At 38.5% G+C, this 16,477-nt stretch overlaps 1 protein-coding gene across 1 annotated transcript in view; it reads right to left on the bottom strand.

Moving 5' to 3' along the window:
- Positions 1-16,477, bottom strand: part of DZANK1 (double zinc ribbon and ankyrin repeat domains 1) — a 262,593-nt gene that overhangs the window by 160,482 nt on the left and 85,634 nt on the right. The window contains exon 6 of the mRNA XM_007948222.1: positions 5,399-5,484. Coding sequence (XP_007946413.1) covers positions 5,399-5,484 — 86 coding nt within the window. The remainder of the gene's footprint in view (positions 1-5,398; positions 5,485-16,477) is intronic.

Raw genomic sequence — 16,477 nt, 5'->3', positions numbered from 1 at the left:
TGAGACAAGGTGTATGTGAACTGCTGTATGAAAAGTGAATTTACTCTGTATATCTTCACCCAAATCCTAATAATTAAAAAAAAAAAAAAAAAAGGATCATAGACCTAAATGTAAGAGACAAACCTATAAAAGTTCAAGGAGAAAATCTTAGTTATCTTACATTTGGAAAGAACTTCTTAAAATAAGCATGAAGTATATGAAAGAAAAATAAAAACACTGAATTCACCAAAAGGAAAAACTTTAGTTCTTTATAAAATACTGTTAAGAAGATAAAAAACAAAGACTGAGATAAAATATTTGCAAAGCTGCAAAGCATACATCTGACCAAGGAGAACATACACAACTGCATAAGATATATAACCTAATTTTTTAAAAGGGCAAAAAGCTTGAACAGACATCTTACCAAAGAAATGGACAGATGGCAAATAGGCAAAGTAAAACATGTTCAACATCATTAGTAGCTTTCATAGCGACCCCTCCTTGGGTTTCCGAGGCAGTATCACTATGGAAGTAGATTGCCTCATCTTCCTTCGGAGGAGTGGCTGGTGGGTTTGAACCACCAGCCTTCTGAAGAGCAGTCAAGTGCTTTAGGCACTATGCTACCAGAGCTCCTTCATTAGTAACTAGGGAAATACAAACTAAAACTACAAGAGATATCACTACAAACTCACTAAAATAGCCAAAAAAAAAAGGTGCTGCCAAGGAGGTAGAAGAAGTGAAATTCTAATATAGTTCTGGTGAGAATATAAAATGGTATAACTATTCTGGAAAGTAATTTGGCAGATTCTTAAAAAATTAAATACGAATCTGCCATATAATCCAGCCACTCCATTCCTAGGCATTTACTCAAGCGAAATGAAAACATATGTGCATACAACTTGTACATAAATGTTTATAGCAAAGCTTTATCTATAATAGCCCAAACTGGAAACTAAATGTCCAGCAATAGACGAAGGGGTAAACAAACAATGGAATACTACTCAGTAATAAAAAGAAGTAAGTAATACATCCAACCAACAACATGAAAGAATTGCAAAATAATTGTTCTGAATGAAAGAAGCCTGGTAAACAGAGTACATACTAAATTATTCTGCTTATATATTGAATTATATGCAAACTAAGCTTATAGTGACAAGAAACAAGTAGATAGACACCTGGAAATGGGAGGGAGACAAGGGAGGCATTCGAAAAGGTTCAGCATACTTTTATTCCATCATTATGAAAAGGAAAATCTTTTGCTTTTTTATTTTTTTTTTTTTAATGATTAAGGTCTCTAGGTGGTGCAAATGGTTCACACTGGACTGCTAAACTAAAGGTTCTGGTTTGAATCCACACAGCAGTATCTCAGAAGAAAAGGTCTGAGATTTGCTTCTGCTAAGATTACAGGCAAAAAAAAAAAAAAAAAAACCCTACTTTATAACACAAGGCAGGGAGCTCTGGTGGGGTAGTGCATAAGGCATGTGACTGCTAACCAAAAGACTGGTGGCTCAAACCCACACAGCTACTCCTCGGAAGGTTGTACAATCCTCTTCCGTAGTGCACTGCCTCAGAAACCCAAGGACGGGTCGCTATGAGTCGGATCCGACTCGATGGCAGTGGGTTTGGTTTTGATTTTTGGTATAACACATGGCATCACCATGAGTCACAATCAACTTGACAACAACTACTGCAACAATAATATAGTAAACTTTTGGAGGTGGCAGATGTATTCATTTTCTTGATTGTGATGATACTTTCATGATTATATAATATGTCCATTGTACTGTTTAAATACATGCAGTTTGTTGTTGTTGTTATTAGGTGCCATTGAGTTGCCTCTGACTCATCGTGACCCTATGCACAGCAGAACGAAACACCGCCCAGTGCTGTGCCAGCTCCGTAATCCCTGCTATACTTGACCCCATAGCCACAGCTGCTGTGTCAATCCATCTCATTGAGGGCCTTCCCCTCCTTCGACGACCCTCCACCTTACCAAGCATAACATCCTTCTCCAGGGAATGCTCCCTTCTGACAACATGACCAAAGTAGTGAGATGGAGTCTGGCCATTCCTGCTTCCAAGGAGCATTCTGGCTGCACCTCCTATAGGATGGATCTGTTAGTTCTTTTAGGAGTCCATGGTACTTTCAGCATTCTTCGCCAGCACCATAGCTCAGAAGCATCAATTCTTCTTCGGTCTTCTTTATTCATTGTTCACCTCTCACATGCATATGAGGCAATTGAAAATACCATGGCTTGTGTCAGGCACACCTTAGTCTTCAAGGAGACATCTTTGCTCTTCAGCACTTGAAAGAGGTCCCTTGAAGCAGACGTGCCTAGTGCTATACGTCATCTGACTGCTGCTTCCATTGGCATTGACTGTAGAACCAAGCAATGTGAACTCTTTGACAACTTCAATCTTTTCTCCATTTATTATGATGCTGCTTATAGGCCCAGTTGTGAGGATTTTTGTTTTCTTTATATTGAGATGTAATCCATACTGCAGAATGTAGTCTTCAGTCTTCATCAGTAAGTACTTTAGGTCATCCTCACTTTCAGCAAGCAAAGTTGTGTCATCTGCGTATTTCAGGTTCTTAATGAGCCTTCCTCCAATCCTGATGCCACGTTCTTCTTTATATACTCCAGCTTCTCGGATTATTTGCCCAGCATACAGACTGAATAAGCATGGTGAAAGGACACAACGCTGACACATTCTCTTCTTAATTTTAAACCATGCAGTGTCCCCTTGTTCTGTTCGAATGACAGCCACCTGGTCTATGTACAGGTTCCTTGTGAGTACAACTAAGTGTTCTGGAATTCCCAATCTTCTCAGTGCTATCCACAATGTGTTATGATGCACACAATCAAATGCATTTGCATAGTCAATAAAACACAAGTAAACATCTTTCTGGTATTCTTTGCTTTGAGCCAAGATCCATTTGACATCAGCAATAATATCCCTTGTTCCACATCGTCTTCTGAATCCAGCCTGCACTTCAGGCTGTTCTTTATCAATATACTGCTGCAATTGTTTTTGAATTATCTTCAATAAAATTTTACTTGCGTGTGGTATTAATGACATTGTTTGATAATTTCCACATTCTGTGGGATCACCTTTCTTTGCAATGGGTATAAACACGGATCTCTTCCAGTCAGTTGGCCTGGTAGCTGTCTTCCAAATCTCTTGGTGTAAGCGAGTGAGTGCCTCCAGTGGGGCATCAATTTGTTGAAACATCTCAATGGGTATTCCCTTAATTACTGGAGCATTGTTTTTAGCCAATTCCTTCAGTGCAGCTTCAACTTCTTCCTTCAGTGACATTGGTTCTTCATCATATGCCATCTCCTGAAATGGATGAACATTGATTGACCGGTTCTTTTTGTTACAGTGACTCTGTGTATTCCTTCCATCTTCTTTGGATGTTTCCTTCATCATTCAATATTTTGCCCATAGAATTTTAATATTGCAACTCGAGACTTAAATTTTTCCTCAGTTCTTTCAGCTTGAGAAATGCTAAGCATGTTCTTCCCTTTTGGTTTTCTAACTCCAGGTCTTTGCACATTTGTCTGCTCAAGCTGTGCTTTGAAATCTTCTGTTCAGCTCTTTTATCTTATCATTTCTTCCATTCTCTTTAGCTACTCTCCACTCAAGGGAAAGTTTCAGAGTCTCTTCTGACATCCATTTTAGTCTTTTCTTCTTTTCTCATCTTTTTAATGACCTCTTGCTTGCTTCATGCATGGTGTTCTTGATATCATCCCACAATTATTCTGGTTTTGGGTCATTGGTGTTCAATGCATCAAATCTATTCTTTAGATGGTCTCTAAATTCAGGAGGGATATATTCAAGATCATATTTTGGCTCTCGTGGACTTGTTTTAATTGCCTTCAACTTCAGGTTGAACTTGCATATGAGCAGTTGATGGTCTGTTCCACGATCAGCTCCTGTCCTTGTTTTGGCTGAAGATACTGAGTTTTTCCATTGCCTCTTGCCACAGATATAGTCAATCTGATTCCTGTGTATTCCATCTGGTGAAGTCCATGTGTATAGCTGCTGTTTGTGCTGTTGAAAAAAGTATTTGCAATGAGTAAGTCACTGGTCTTGCAAAATTCTGTCATCCAATTCCCAATGTTATTTCTGTCACCAAGGCCAAATTTTCCAACTACTGGTGATTCTTCTTTGTTTCCAACTTTTGCATTACAGTCACCAGTGATAATTAACATATCTTGATTGCACGTTTGGTCAATTTCAGACTACAGAAGTTGATAAAAAAAAATCTTCAACTTCCTCATCTTTGGCTTTGGTGGCTGGTGCATAAATTTGAATAATAGTCGCATTAACTGGTCTTCTTTGTAGGCATATGGATATTATCCCATCACTGACAGCACTGTACTTTAGGACAGATCTTGAAACATCCTTTGTGATGATGAATGCCATGCATTCCTCTTTAAATTGTCATTCCCAGTATAGTAGATCATATGTTTGTCTGTTTCAAAATAGCCAAAACCAGTCCATTTCAGCTTACTAATGCCTAAGATATCAATCTTTATGCATTCCATCTCATTTTTGACAACTTCCAATTTTCCTAGATTCATACTTCATACATTGCATGTTCCTGTTATTAATGGATGATTGCAGCTGTTTCTCCTCAATTTGAGTCATGTCACATCAGCGAATGGAGGTCTCAAAAGCTTTCTCTATATCAGTGAGGTTGGTCTTACTCTAATGATGCAGCTTTTTCCTAATCATATTTTGAAAGCCTTCTGACCTAAAGGGCTCATTCTCCTGCACCACAGTGGATAATGTTTCTGGGCTATTCACAAGGTTGTGCAGTAATGTATCAGACAGTGTTTCTCTGCTATTCATAAAGTTTTCCCTGGCCAATTTTTTGAGAAGTGTATGGCCTCTTCCTTCTTCCTAGTCTGTCTCAGTCTGTAAGCTGCATTGAAACCTGTGTACCATGTGCAACCTTGACAGCACTTGAAACACTGGTGGCACAGCCTCAAGCTTCCCAGCAACATGCAAGCCACAATAGTACAATAAATTGACAGACAAGTTTGTCTTGCTTAGCTGTTCGAAACCTCTCCACCCTCCCCTTACCTGTATCCCTGGTGCTGCTCTTCTCTGTCATTGCCTCTGGCTTCTCTTTCCCCTGCTTTCCTGGCTGGTGGGGATGAGCCCTGGGTACCTCCCTCCCCTTACCTGGATGCCTGACTGCTGCTCTGCTCTGTCATCCCCCTGGGTTCTCTTTTCCCACATGCAGTTTATGTTAATTATACCTTAAAAACCTATAAAAATTTCATTTAAAAAAATGTTGGGAGTAGGAAAATACCATCATTATGTCCCATCGTTAAAGTTTCTTTCACTGTTTTACCACAATGGGTCCTAGTAGGATTTAAGAAACAGTAAAGATGATCAATACTTACATGAGAAAATCCATTGCTCTTTGAATTCTCATGATCTCTGTGCTTGTCAAACTCTTCTGGCCAGTTATATGTGCAAAACTAGAGAACTGAAATTAAGAAAATATACATATGTATGTGTTGTTGTTAGGTACCATTGAGTCAGCTCTGACTCACAGCAACCCTATGTACAACAGAATGAAACACTGCCCAGTCCTGTGCCATCCTCACAATCTTTGCTATGCTTGCACCTAGTGTTGCAGCCATTGTGTCAATCCATCTCATTGAGGGCTTTCTCCTTTTTCACTAACCCTCCACTTTACGAAGCACAATATCTTTCTCCAAGGAATGGTCCCTATATAAGTATATACAAATATACATATATATATATATATATATATATATATACACACACACACACACACATACATACACACACCTACACATATATACATGTATATGTATATACATATTTTTAACATGGTACTATAGCATGGTAAATGCTATGGTAGAGTAAAATTTCATTAAAATTCTTTGTAATGTTTTGTCCTATCATATACAGCATCCATATTTTAGAAACCATGATGGGCAAGGTAATAAATGATTACTACCCCACAACACAAAATTTTAAAAATTACAATGAAATCATAACTAGATATGGATATTTCGTTAAATATGAGGCCTTGGGTGGTGCAAATAGTTAAGTCCTTGACTATTAGCTGAAAGATTGGTGGTTCAAACCCATAGAGAGGCACCTCAGAAGACAGGCTAGTGATCTGCTTCCAAAAGATCATAGCGTTAAGAACTCTATGGAGCAGTTCTAGTCTGCATACATGGATGGGGTCGCTATGAGTAAGAATCAGGGCTTCCAATCACTTCGAAAAAGTTCACTCATGGCCTATGAAACCAAGGACAGTGTCCTTGTTGCACAGCAACCAAATCTCTTCCCCACAGGATTTTGACATGAGTAGGAAACAGGCAACAGTGGTGTTTCATCATAGATGGTGTCTGGCCAAGACACTTTAAATGTGTATTGCTCTCCTTAGTCCTGTCAATAATCCAATTCACATTCAAAGCAATTTTTTACATTGACATTTTGCAACAAAGTGGTGCAGCCAGCTACCATCTTTGAGCAGGGGACCACTGCTTGTTTCCTATTCAGGTCAAAATCCAGCACACAAGAGATTTGGTTGTTATGGAACACATATGCTGCCCTTGTTTCTGTCAGTCATGACTGAACCATTTGAATTGGTTTGAAGCCTTGGTTGGAATAAACTCAGTGGCAGCTAACAATATCATTTCATCAAATAAGAGAGTTTACAATAAAAGATAACTGGATTTACCACCAGAAAGACCAGATTTTAGAATGAAAAAGCTAAATTAGTATCCATTTTTCTCAAAGATTATATCCCTGGGAAACTCAGAAGGGCACTCACCTATCAGAAAATATGGAGCAATTGTCTACTATTGTCTAGAAACATTTAACTTACTTTGATAAACTTCTCTTTGAGCAACCATTATATACCAGGCATTGTACTTAACATATGATGGGGACAAAGGTAAGTATTATGTGACTCCTGCCCTCAAGAAGCTGAATTATTATACATCAAAATAACTGAAATAAAATGGAACAAGTAGCAAAGTTGTGTTGAGTCCCTTAGGAACCTAGAGGAGTAATGACATTGACTTGCTCAAGGGAGAAGGGCTTCCAAAGGAGATAACATCTGGTTGAGTCTTAAAGAGTAAAGAAAATTTTTCTAGGGACAGAAGGAGAAAGGGATTTCCAAGTAGAGGAAACACAATCATAAAGTCACAGTGGCGGGACAGTGCATAGTGTATCCTGGGACTTGAAAATGGTTTGATGTGATCTAGAGTTCAGAGCCACAGGAGAAAGAGGTGAGAAAGGGAGGAGAAAGAATGAGAAAGGGAGAAGTTAACACTTAGGAAGGGTCTAATATGCATGGCATTTTGTAACCGAGGCATTTCACATTGATCCTATGGGGTAGATAATATTATTCTCATTTTATACTATTTTGTAACATTTTGTTTTGAAATAATTTCAAACTTTAGAAAAGTTGCAAGGACAGAATAAATAACTCCTCTATATCTTATTTGACCAACTGTTTACACTGACATTTTGCCCTATTTGTTTTTCAGTGTTTTAAGTCTCCCTAAGTCGTATGAGAGCAAGCTGCAGTCACAATGTCCCTTTACCCCTAAATACTTCAGTGTGCATTTCCTAAGTACAAAGACCTTCTTTACACAACAGTACAATGATCAGAATCATGAAAGTTAACAGTGACCCAATCCTATTATCTAATCTACAGACCTTTCTCAAATTGTATCAGCTGTATGAAAAATGTTCTTTAGTGCTACATACAAGATTTAGTCTAGTATCACACTTTGCATTTAGTTGTCATGTTTCTTTTGTCTTCTTTAATCTAGAATAGTTCCTCGGTCTTTTTTTCAATCTTTCATGTCCTTTACAGGTTAAGTATTTTGTAGGATCACTCTTTTATTCCTCCAGTATCTGTAATCTTATGAAAGTAGATTGCCAGAACTTTCTTCTGCAGCACTGCTAGGTAGATTCAAACTGCTGACCTTTCAGTTGGTAGTCAAACACAAACAATTTGTACTGACTAGGGATCTTTGTTGGAAGGAAGATGGGGCAATCTACTTCTGTAGTGATATGGCCTCATAAACCCAAGGAGGGGTCGCTGTGAGTGGGGTCCGACTCGACTGCACATAACAACAACAACAGGGACCTTTGTGAGACAGGCCCCACCCAAGAGACAGGAAAGGAGAGAAAAAGCCAGGGATGACAAAGCAGCAGGATCCAGGTAAGGGGAGGGAAACAGGCCCTACCCAAGAGTCAGGAAAGGCGGGAAAGCCAGGGAGGACAAAGAGGCAGGAACCAGGTAAGGGGAGGGTGGAGAGGTTTCAAACAGCTACAGGAGACAAACTTTTCTGTCAGTTTGTCATACTGTGGTGGCTTGCATATTGCTGTGAAACTTGAGATTGTGCCACTGGTGTTTTAAACTCCAGCAAGGTTGCACATGATGCACAGGCCTCAATGCAGCTTACAGACTGAGACAGACTCTCAAAGAATTGGCCAGGGAAACCTTATGAATAGTAGAGAAACACTGTCTGATACATTACCGGGCAACTTATGAATAGCCTGGAAACATTGTCCAATACAGTGCAGGAAGACGAGCACCTTAGGTGAGAAAGCACTCAAAATACAACTGGGAAAGAGCTGCCTCATTACAGTACAACCAACCTTAATGATTCGGATAAAGTAAAGCTTCTGGGACCTCCATTTGCTGGCGTGGTATGACTCAAATTGAGGAGAAACAGTTGTAAACATCTATTAATAATCAGAACATGGAATGTATGAAGTATGAATCTAGGAAAATTGGAAGTTGTCAGAAATGAGATGGAATGCATAAAGATTGATATCTTAGGCATTAGTAAGCTGAAATGGACTGGTTTTGGCTATTTTGAAACAGACAAACATATGATCTACTATACTGGGAATGACAATTTAAAGAGGAATGGCATGGCATTCATCATCACAAAGGATGTTTCAAGATCTGTCCTAAAGTACAGTGCTGTCAGTGATGGGATAATATCCATATGCCTACAAAGAAGACCAGTTAATGCGATTATTATTCAAATTTATGCACCAACCACCAAAGCCAAAGATGAGGAAATTGACAATATTTTTAATCAACTTCTGCAGTCTGAAACTGACCGAATATGCAATCAAGATGTGTTAATTATCACTGGTGACGGTAATGCAAAAGTTGGAAACAAAGAAGAATCACCAGTAGTTGGAAAATTTGACCTTGGTGACAGAAATAATTCTGGAACTCACATGATGGAATTTTGCAACACCAATGACTTATTCATTGCAAATAACCTTTCTTCAACAATACAAATGGCAGCTATACATGTGGACTTCACCAGATGGAATACACTGGAATCAGATTGACTACATCTGTGACAAGCGGCAATGGAAAAGCTCAATATCTTTAGCCAAAATCAGGCCAGGAGCTGATTGTGGAACAGACCATCAACTGCTCATATGCAAGTTCAACTTGAAGTTGAAGACAATTAAAACAAGCCCATGAGAGCCAAAATATGACCTTGAATATATCCCTCCTGAATTTAGAGACCATCTAAAGAATAGATTTGATGCATTGAACACCAACAACCAAAACCAGAATAATTGTGGGATGATATCAAGAACACCATGCATGAAGCAAACAAGAGGTCATTAAAAAGATGAGAAAAGAAGAAAAGACCAAAATGAATGTCAGAAGAGACTCTGAAACTTTTCCTTGAGTGGAGAGTAGCTAAAGAGAATGGAAGAAATGATAAGATAAAAGAGCTGAACAGAAGATTTCAAAGCACAGCTTGAGCAGACAAATGTGCAAAGACCTGGAGTTAGAAAACCAAAGGGAAGAACATGCTCAGCATTTCTCAAGCTGAAAGAACTGAGAAAAACATTTAAGCCTCAAGTTGCAATACTGAAAGATTCAATGAGCAAAATGGTTTCAAAAGATGAAAGGAATACACAGAGTAACTGTAACAAAAAGAACTGGTTGATGTTCATGCACTTCAGGAGGTGATATATGATCAAGAACCAATGGTAGTGAAGGAAGAAGTTGAAGCTGCACTGAAGAAATTGGCAATGAACAAGACCCCAGGAATTGACGGAATAGCCATTGAGATGTTTCAACAAATGGATGCCTTGCTGCAGGCACTCACTTGGCTATGCCAAGAGATTTGGAAGGCAGCTACCTGGCCAACTGACTGGAAGAGATCCATATTTGTACCCATTCCAAAGAAAGGTGATCCTACAGAATGTGGAAATTATTGAACAATATCATTAATATCGCATGCAAGTAAAATCTTACTGAAGATAATTCAGAAATGGTTGCAGCAGTATATTGACAGAGAACTTCCAGAAATGCAAGCTGGATTCAGAAGAGGATGTGGAATAGGGTTATCATTGCTGATGTCAGACGGATCAAAGCAAAGAATACAGAAAGATGTTTACTTGTGTTTTACTGACTATGCAAAAGCATTTGATTGTGTGGATCATAACAAATTGTGGGTAACATTGAGAAGAATGATAATTCCAGGACACTTAATTATACTCATGAGGAACCTGTGCATAGTCCAGGAGGAAGTCATTTGAACAGCACAAGGGGACATTGCATGGTTTAAAATCAAGAAGGGAGTGCATTAGGGTTGTGTCCTTTCACCATACTTATTCAATCTGTATGCTGAGCAAATAATCTGAGAAGCTGGACTATATGAAGAAGAATGTGGCATCCGTATTGGAGGAAGAATCACTAACAACCTGTGATACGCTGACAACACAACTCTGCTTGCTGAAAGTGAGGATAACTTGAAGCACTTACTGATGAAGATTGAAGAATACAGTCTGCAAATTGGATTACATCTCAATAAAATAAAACAAAAATCCTCAAAACTGAACCTTTAAGCAGCATCAGGATAAATGGAGGAAAGTTTGAAGTTGTCAAAGACTTCACATTGCTTGATTCTACAATCAACACAAATGGAAGCAGCAGTCAGGACATCAGACAACGTATAGCACTGGGCAGATCAGCTGCAAAGGTCCTCTTTCAAGTGCCGAAGAGCAAGGAAGTCTCCTTGAGGACTAATGTGTACCTGACACAAACCATGGTATTTTCAATTGCCTCATATGTATGTGAGAGCGAGAGGGTGAATAAACAAGACCGAAGAAGAATTGGTGCTTTTGAGATGTGGTGCAGGTGAAGAATGCTGAAAGTATCATGGACTGATAAAAGAACTAACAGATCTGTCCTGCAAGTGCAGCTGGAATGCTCCATGGAATCAAAAATGGCCAGACTTTATCTCACCTACTTTGGTCATGTTATCAGAAGGGACCATTTCCTGGAGAAGGATGTCATGCTTGGTAAGGTGGAGGTCTATGAAAGAGGGGAAGGCCCTCAACAAGATGGATTGACACAGTGGTTGCGGCTATGGGCTCAAGTATAGCAAGGATTGTGGAGTTGTGTGGGACCAGGCCGTGTTTCATTCTGCTGTGCATAGGGTCTCTATGAGTTGGAGTTGACTCGACAGTACCTAACAACAATAAGGACCTTTGTAGGATCTCTTTTGATTTTGTTTTGTGCTGTGTTTCCTAGTTATTGGGTTGATTGGATTTAGTTACACATTTTGGCAAGAAGCACTGACAAATGATGTTGAGTCTGTCTCAGTGAATCATACTGAGACACATAAAATGCCCCTTTTTGTGATAAAGATGCCAAAGCTCAGAAAGGTTGAGTTACTTGGTTGAAGTCACATCAATAGTAAATTATTCCCACAACCAAAATTTCAAGAGCCTTCTTTACAGAAACGGAAAAACCAACCGTCAACTTTATTTGGAATGGCAAAAGGCCCTGAATAGCTAAAGCAATGCTGAAAGAAAAGAACAAAGTAGGGCTCACCCATTCTGATTTTAAAATATATCAAGGAACTCAGGTGGTGTAGTGGTTAAGGCATTTGGCTGCTAACCAAAAAGTCAGTGGTTTAAATCCACCAGTCACTCTGAAAAAGAAAGATGAGGCTGTCAGCTTCTGTAAAGATTTACACAACCTTGGAAACCCAGTGGGGGTCACTATGAATCAGAATTGACTTGGTGGCAGTGAGTTTGAGTATACAGCTACAGTAATCAAAGCAGACTGCTACTGGAGTAAAAATAGACACAACCACCAATGGAATAGAATTGAAGAGTCCAGTAATAAACCCATTCACATCTCTCTCTCAGCATTGTGTATCTCATGTCTCTCTTGCCTCTCTCTCACCAGCACTCCTCTTTCAGCAGCACATTTCTCTCTGCTGGCAGTCAGAGAGGCTCTCTCCTCCTGCCTCTAGGAGAGCTCCGTTTTGAAGCTGACAAAGTAGCCAAAATCAACCAATTCCAATATTAGAATTCTATACCCCTGAGAGAGAGTGAACTTCCCAGAAGATTGCCTCGTGCCACTCCAACAGAAATACACCAGGCGGACAACTTTAAAAATCAGCTACTCACAGAAAAGGAGGAGTTACAAAGATTATGGCTAGAAAGGGAGCTCTGGTGACATAGTGCCTAAGGCACTTGATGGCTAACCAGAAGGCTGGCAGTGCAAACCCACCAGCCACTCCTCAGAATCTACTTCCATAGTGATACTGCCTTGGAAACCCAAGGAGGGGTCACTATGAGTCAGAATCAACTTGACGGCACATAACAACAATAACAATGGCTAGAAAAGCAAGACAATGTAATTTACTACACTTCAGAGAGTATCTTCAGAAACCATATATCTGATAAGAATCTAATAACCAAAACATATATAAAACTTCAAGAACTTAACAACAAAAACACAAATAACACAATCATAAAATGTGCAAAGGATCTGAATAAGCATTTCACCAAAGAGAACATTCAAATAGTCAGCAAACACATGTAAAGGTGTTCATCATGAGTCATGAAAGAGATGCAAATCAAAATCACAATGAGGAGTTCTGGTAAGATGGAGGAATAGACAGACAAACTACACAGACCCTCTTCAACAAAGAAAAGGGAAACCAATTAACACAGATACAGAAGATAATCCTGGAGCCATGAGCTTTGAAAGGAAGGATACAGAAGTGGTCTAAACTCCAACTAGTAGAAGAACTTGCATAAAAACACTGAAAAAGGTGATATTTGGAGCTGCGGTCTGTCAGCAATCCTGACAGCAAAGACAGCTTGGATATTGCCAAGTGGTGTTAGAACCTAAGAATTAACCTAAAAATTGGCACTGCTAGCCAGGGGCTGCACAGAGGACTGCACTGTTGGCTGGTGAATAAAAGGGAAAGCAGCAAAGAGGGAGATGAGCTGAGCTGTGGACTTTTGACTGTCCAAATGGTGCAATCATTTTGAAAGTTTATAAGTGATTCAACCGTTTTGGATATTTAAAGCAACAACATTCTCTTAGATTCCAGGGACCTAAGAATAAGCTCCACTTGCCAAGGACCACAAGGACATTCCGGACACAAACAACTGGAAAGGTGTGACATTCCCCTTATTACTCTTATACCCCAAACCCTCTTGGTGAATAGAGGTTCAGCCATCCCTCACTCCCACCCACCTTCTGGGCCAGCAGGAATTCCATCCCAATCTCTGTGGTCTGATGGAGTCTGGGTGCCCTGCCCCACCCTGGTCACATTTTTTTTCCTTTTTTTTTTTTTTTTTGTTTGTTTTTGTCTATTTTAAAATTACTATTTTTCTTCTCTTTTTTTGTCCCTTTTATTATTATTATTTATTATCATTTTTTTATTAGTCTTTCTTCTTCCCTTCCCAGGTTCTAGTTTTCAGCTTTTTCTCTCTTCCCTGGTGCCCATGCTTTTCTTTCTCATGGTTCTCCCCATTCTTTTTTTTTTTTTTGCATTTTTCCATTTTTTTTTTTCTTTATTATTCTCCTATTCTAACTCTTTTTTCTTATTACTCCCTCCCCTAGACATTGCAGGGTTTTTTGGGTTTTTTTTTTTAATCTTTTTCTATGCATATCTCTTTTGGCTTTTTAAAGTGTTTCTTTAAATATTTTCTCTCATTTATTGCCTTTCTTCTCCTTTTTTTTTTTTTTTCTTTGTTTGGTGATTGCTCATGTGTGTTTATCCAGTGTGTTTTTGTCTGCTTGCTTTTACTTTTTGAATGGTTTTTCAATTGTTGATTTTGTTTAATTGAGTGGGAGACACAACTGTGCCCATATGACACAACCACACCCGTGCCTCCTGCTGCTCCACTTACTGAGTGAGAGGCACCACTTCCTTCTCTACCAACTGCCCAATGATAAATGACTACCAAGAAGAGCCTGACTAATCCTTAACTGCTCTTCACAAACAGTTAACAGAGATCTGTGCAGCCACTTTCATTCTCTGTCCCAACCACCGGAGACAGATGGTGAGTGCATAATTGCTGCAAACTAGTGAACAGAGGAACACAGTACCCTGCTTACTCAAATACATCCAAAAAAAAGGAAGAAGAAGAAGAAAAAGAAAATCTTGGGCAAATCACTACAACATAAAATCACCAATTAAATATAAATACAAAAACATCACAATGTCTCAGAGACAACAGACCATCACAGTCCACACAAAGAAGCAAGATAAAGCTGTAGAAAGAAGGGAGCAGGATACGTTCCCAGCACATAACCCTGAGGATGAAGCAGCTTTGAAATTCCCTGAAAAGGAATTCAAAATAATTATGCCTAGGTACTTTCAAAGGACTGAGAGACAGATAAAGGAAAACACTGACAAATTAAGGAAAACACAGACTAAACTCTAGAACAAATTTGGAAGAAAACACAAAGACAAAATGACAAAATAAATGAAAAATTAGAAATGATACAAAATCTACAGATAGAAATCCAGAAGATTAATACTAAATTTTCAGAAATAGATAACACATTGAATGGGCAAAAGAGTAGAACTGAATTGATGAGATTAAAGACAAATACCTGAATACTTCTTTGGAAAGGGATCAATTAGAAACAAAGATTAAAACAAAACGAAGAAAGCCTAAGGTTCATGTGGGATAACATCAAAGGAATAACATATGTATAATCAGAATTCCAGAACAGGAAGAGAAAAAGAAAACCACTGAGAAAATTGTCCAAAATTTGTTGGAAAAGAACTTCTCTGATATGATGAAAGATAAGAATATATCCACTCAGGAAGTCCAACAAACCCCAAACAGGAGAGACCCCAAAAGAGTATCAACAAAACATATCATTATCAAACTCGTCAAAACCAAAGATAAAGAAAGAACCCCAAAAGCACCATGAGAAAAACAAAAAGTTACTTACAAAGGACAACTGGTAAAAATAAGCTCTAATTTCTCAACAGAAAGCATTCAAGGGAGAAGGCAATGGGATGATATATATAAAACCCTGAAAGAGAAAACTTTCCAACCAAGAATTATATACCCAGCAAAATTGTCTCTCAAATATGATGGTGAAATTAGGAGATGTCCATATAAGCAAAAATTAAGGAAATTTGTTAAAACCAGACCAACACTACAAGAGATACTAAAGGAATTTCTTTAAACAGAGAACCAATAATAACAAACAACAACCAACCATTAATACACAAGATGACATAACCCAGAAATGAACACAGCTATGGAAGTATCTAAAGAAACATAAGCTTACAAGATTGTAAACAGGGAACCAGAGACATCAATTGGCAAATGAAGACAACTACAAGCCAAAAAGAAGGAAAAAATAGTGTAATTACAGAACTTCTAAATGGTAAGGAAGTCAAGAGAGTTGCAAGATAGAATGGACTATTCTAAACTCAGGGAGAAAATTATAAATCACAGAGTAACCTGAAAGAAAAATGATAAACCTTCACATCACAATAAAAAAGAGGGCAAGCACAAATATTTAGCAAATAGTAAAACAATAGCAACAAAGGAAATGATAACACCATTCATAAACATAATGAGCTCAGCACAGAAAATTATATGGAACAAAGATGTGAGGAAAACCATGAAAAAACAATAAAAAAATGACAGCAACCAATTCATACTTCTCGATTATTACACTGAATGTCAATGAATTGGGAGATCTGGTGGCCTAGTGCCTAAGGCATTTTGACTGCTAACCAGAAGTCTGGCAGTTCAAAACCTTCAGCCACTCCTTGGGAAGAAGGTTGGGCAATCTACTTGCATAGTGATACCACCTCAGAAACCCAAGAAGGGGTCACTATTAGTCAAAATTGACTCGATAGCAATTAGTTTGTCTTGGTTTGGTCAATGGATTAAATGCACCCTCAAGAGACAGACAGTTGCACACTGGATAAGAAAACATAACCCATCAATATGCTGTCTACAAGAGACACACCTTAGAGATAAAGACAAAAATAGACTAAATATCAAATGGTGCAAAAGATATATCAAGCAAATGGCAAACAAAAAAGAGCAAGAATGGCAAAATTAATTTCTGATAAAATAGACTTTAAAACAAAAACCACTATACAAGACAAGGAAGGATATTATATAATGATTAAATGATCAATTGA

Source organism: Orycteropus afer, unplaced genomic scaffold (assembly GCF_000298275.1).
Source record: "Orycteropus afer afer isolate SDZICR_OR568_19922 unplaced genomic scaffold, OryAfe1.0 scaffold00208, whole genome shotgun sequence".
Lineage (NCBI taxonomy): Eukaryota > Metazoa > Chordata > Mammalia > Tubulidentata > Orycteropodidae > Orycteropus > Orycteropus afer.
Note: the sequence above shows the minus strand (reverse complement) of the source record. Positions and strands in the feature narration are given on the sequence as shown.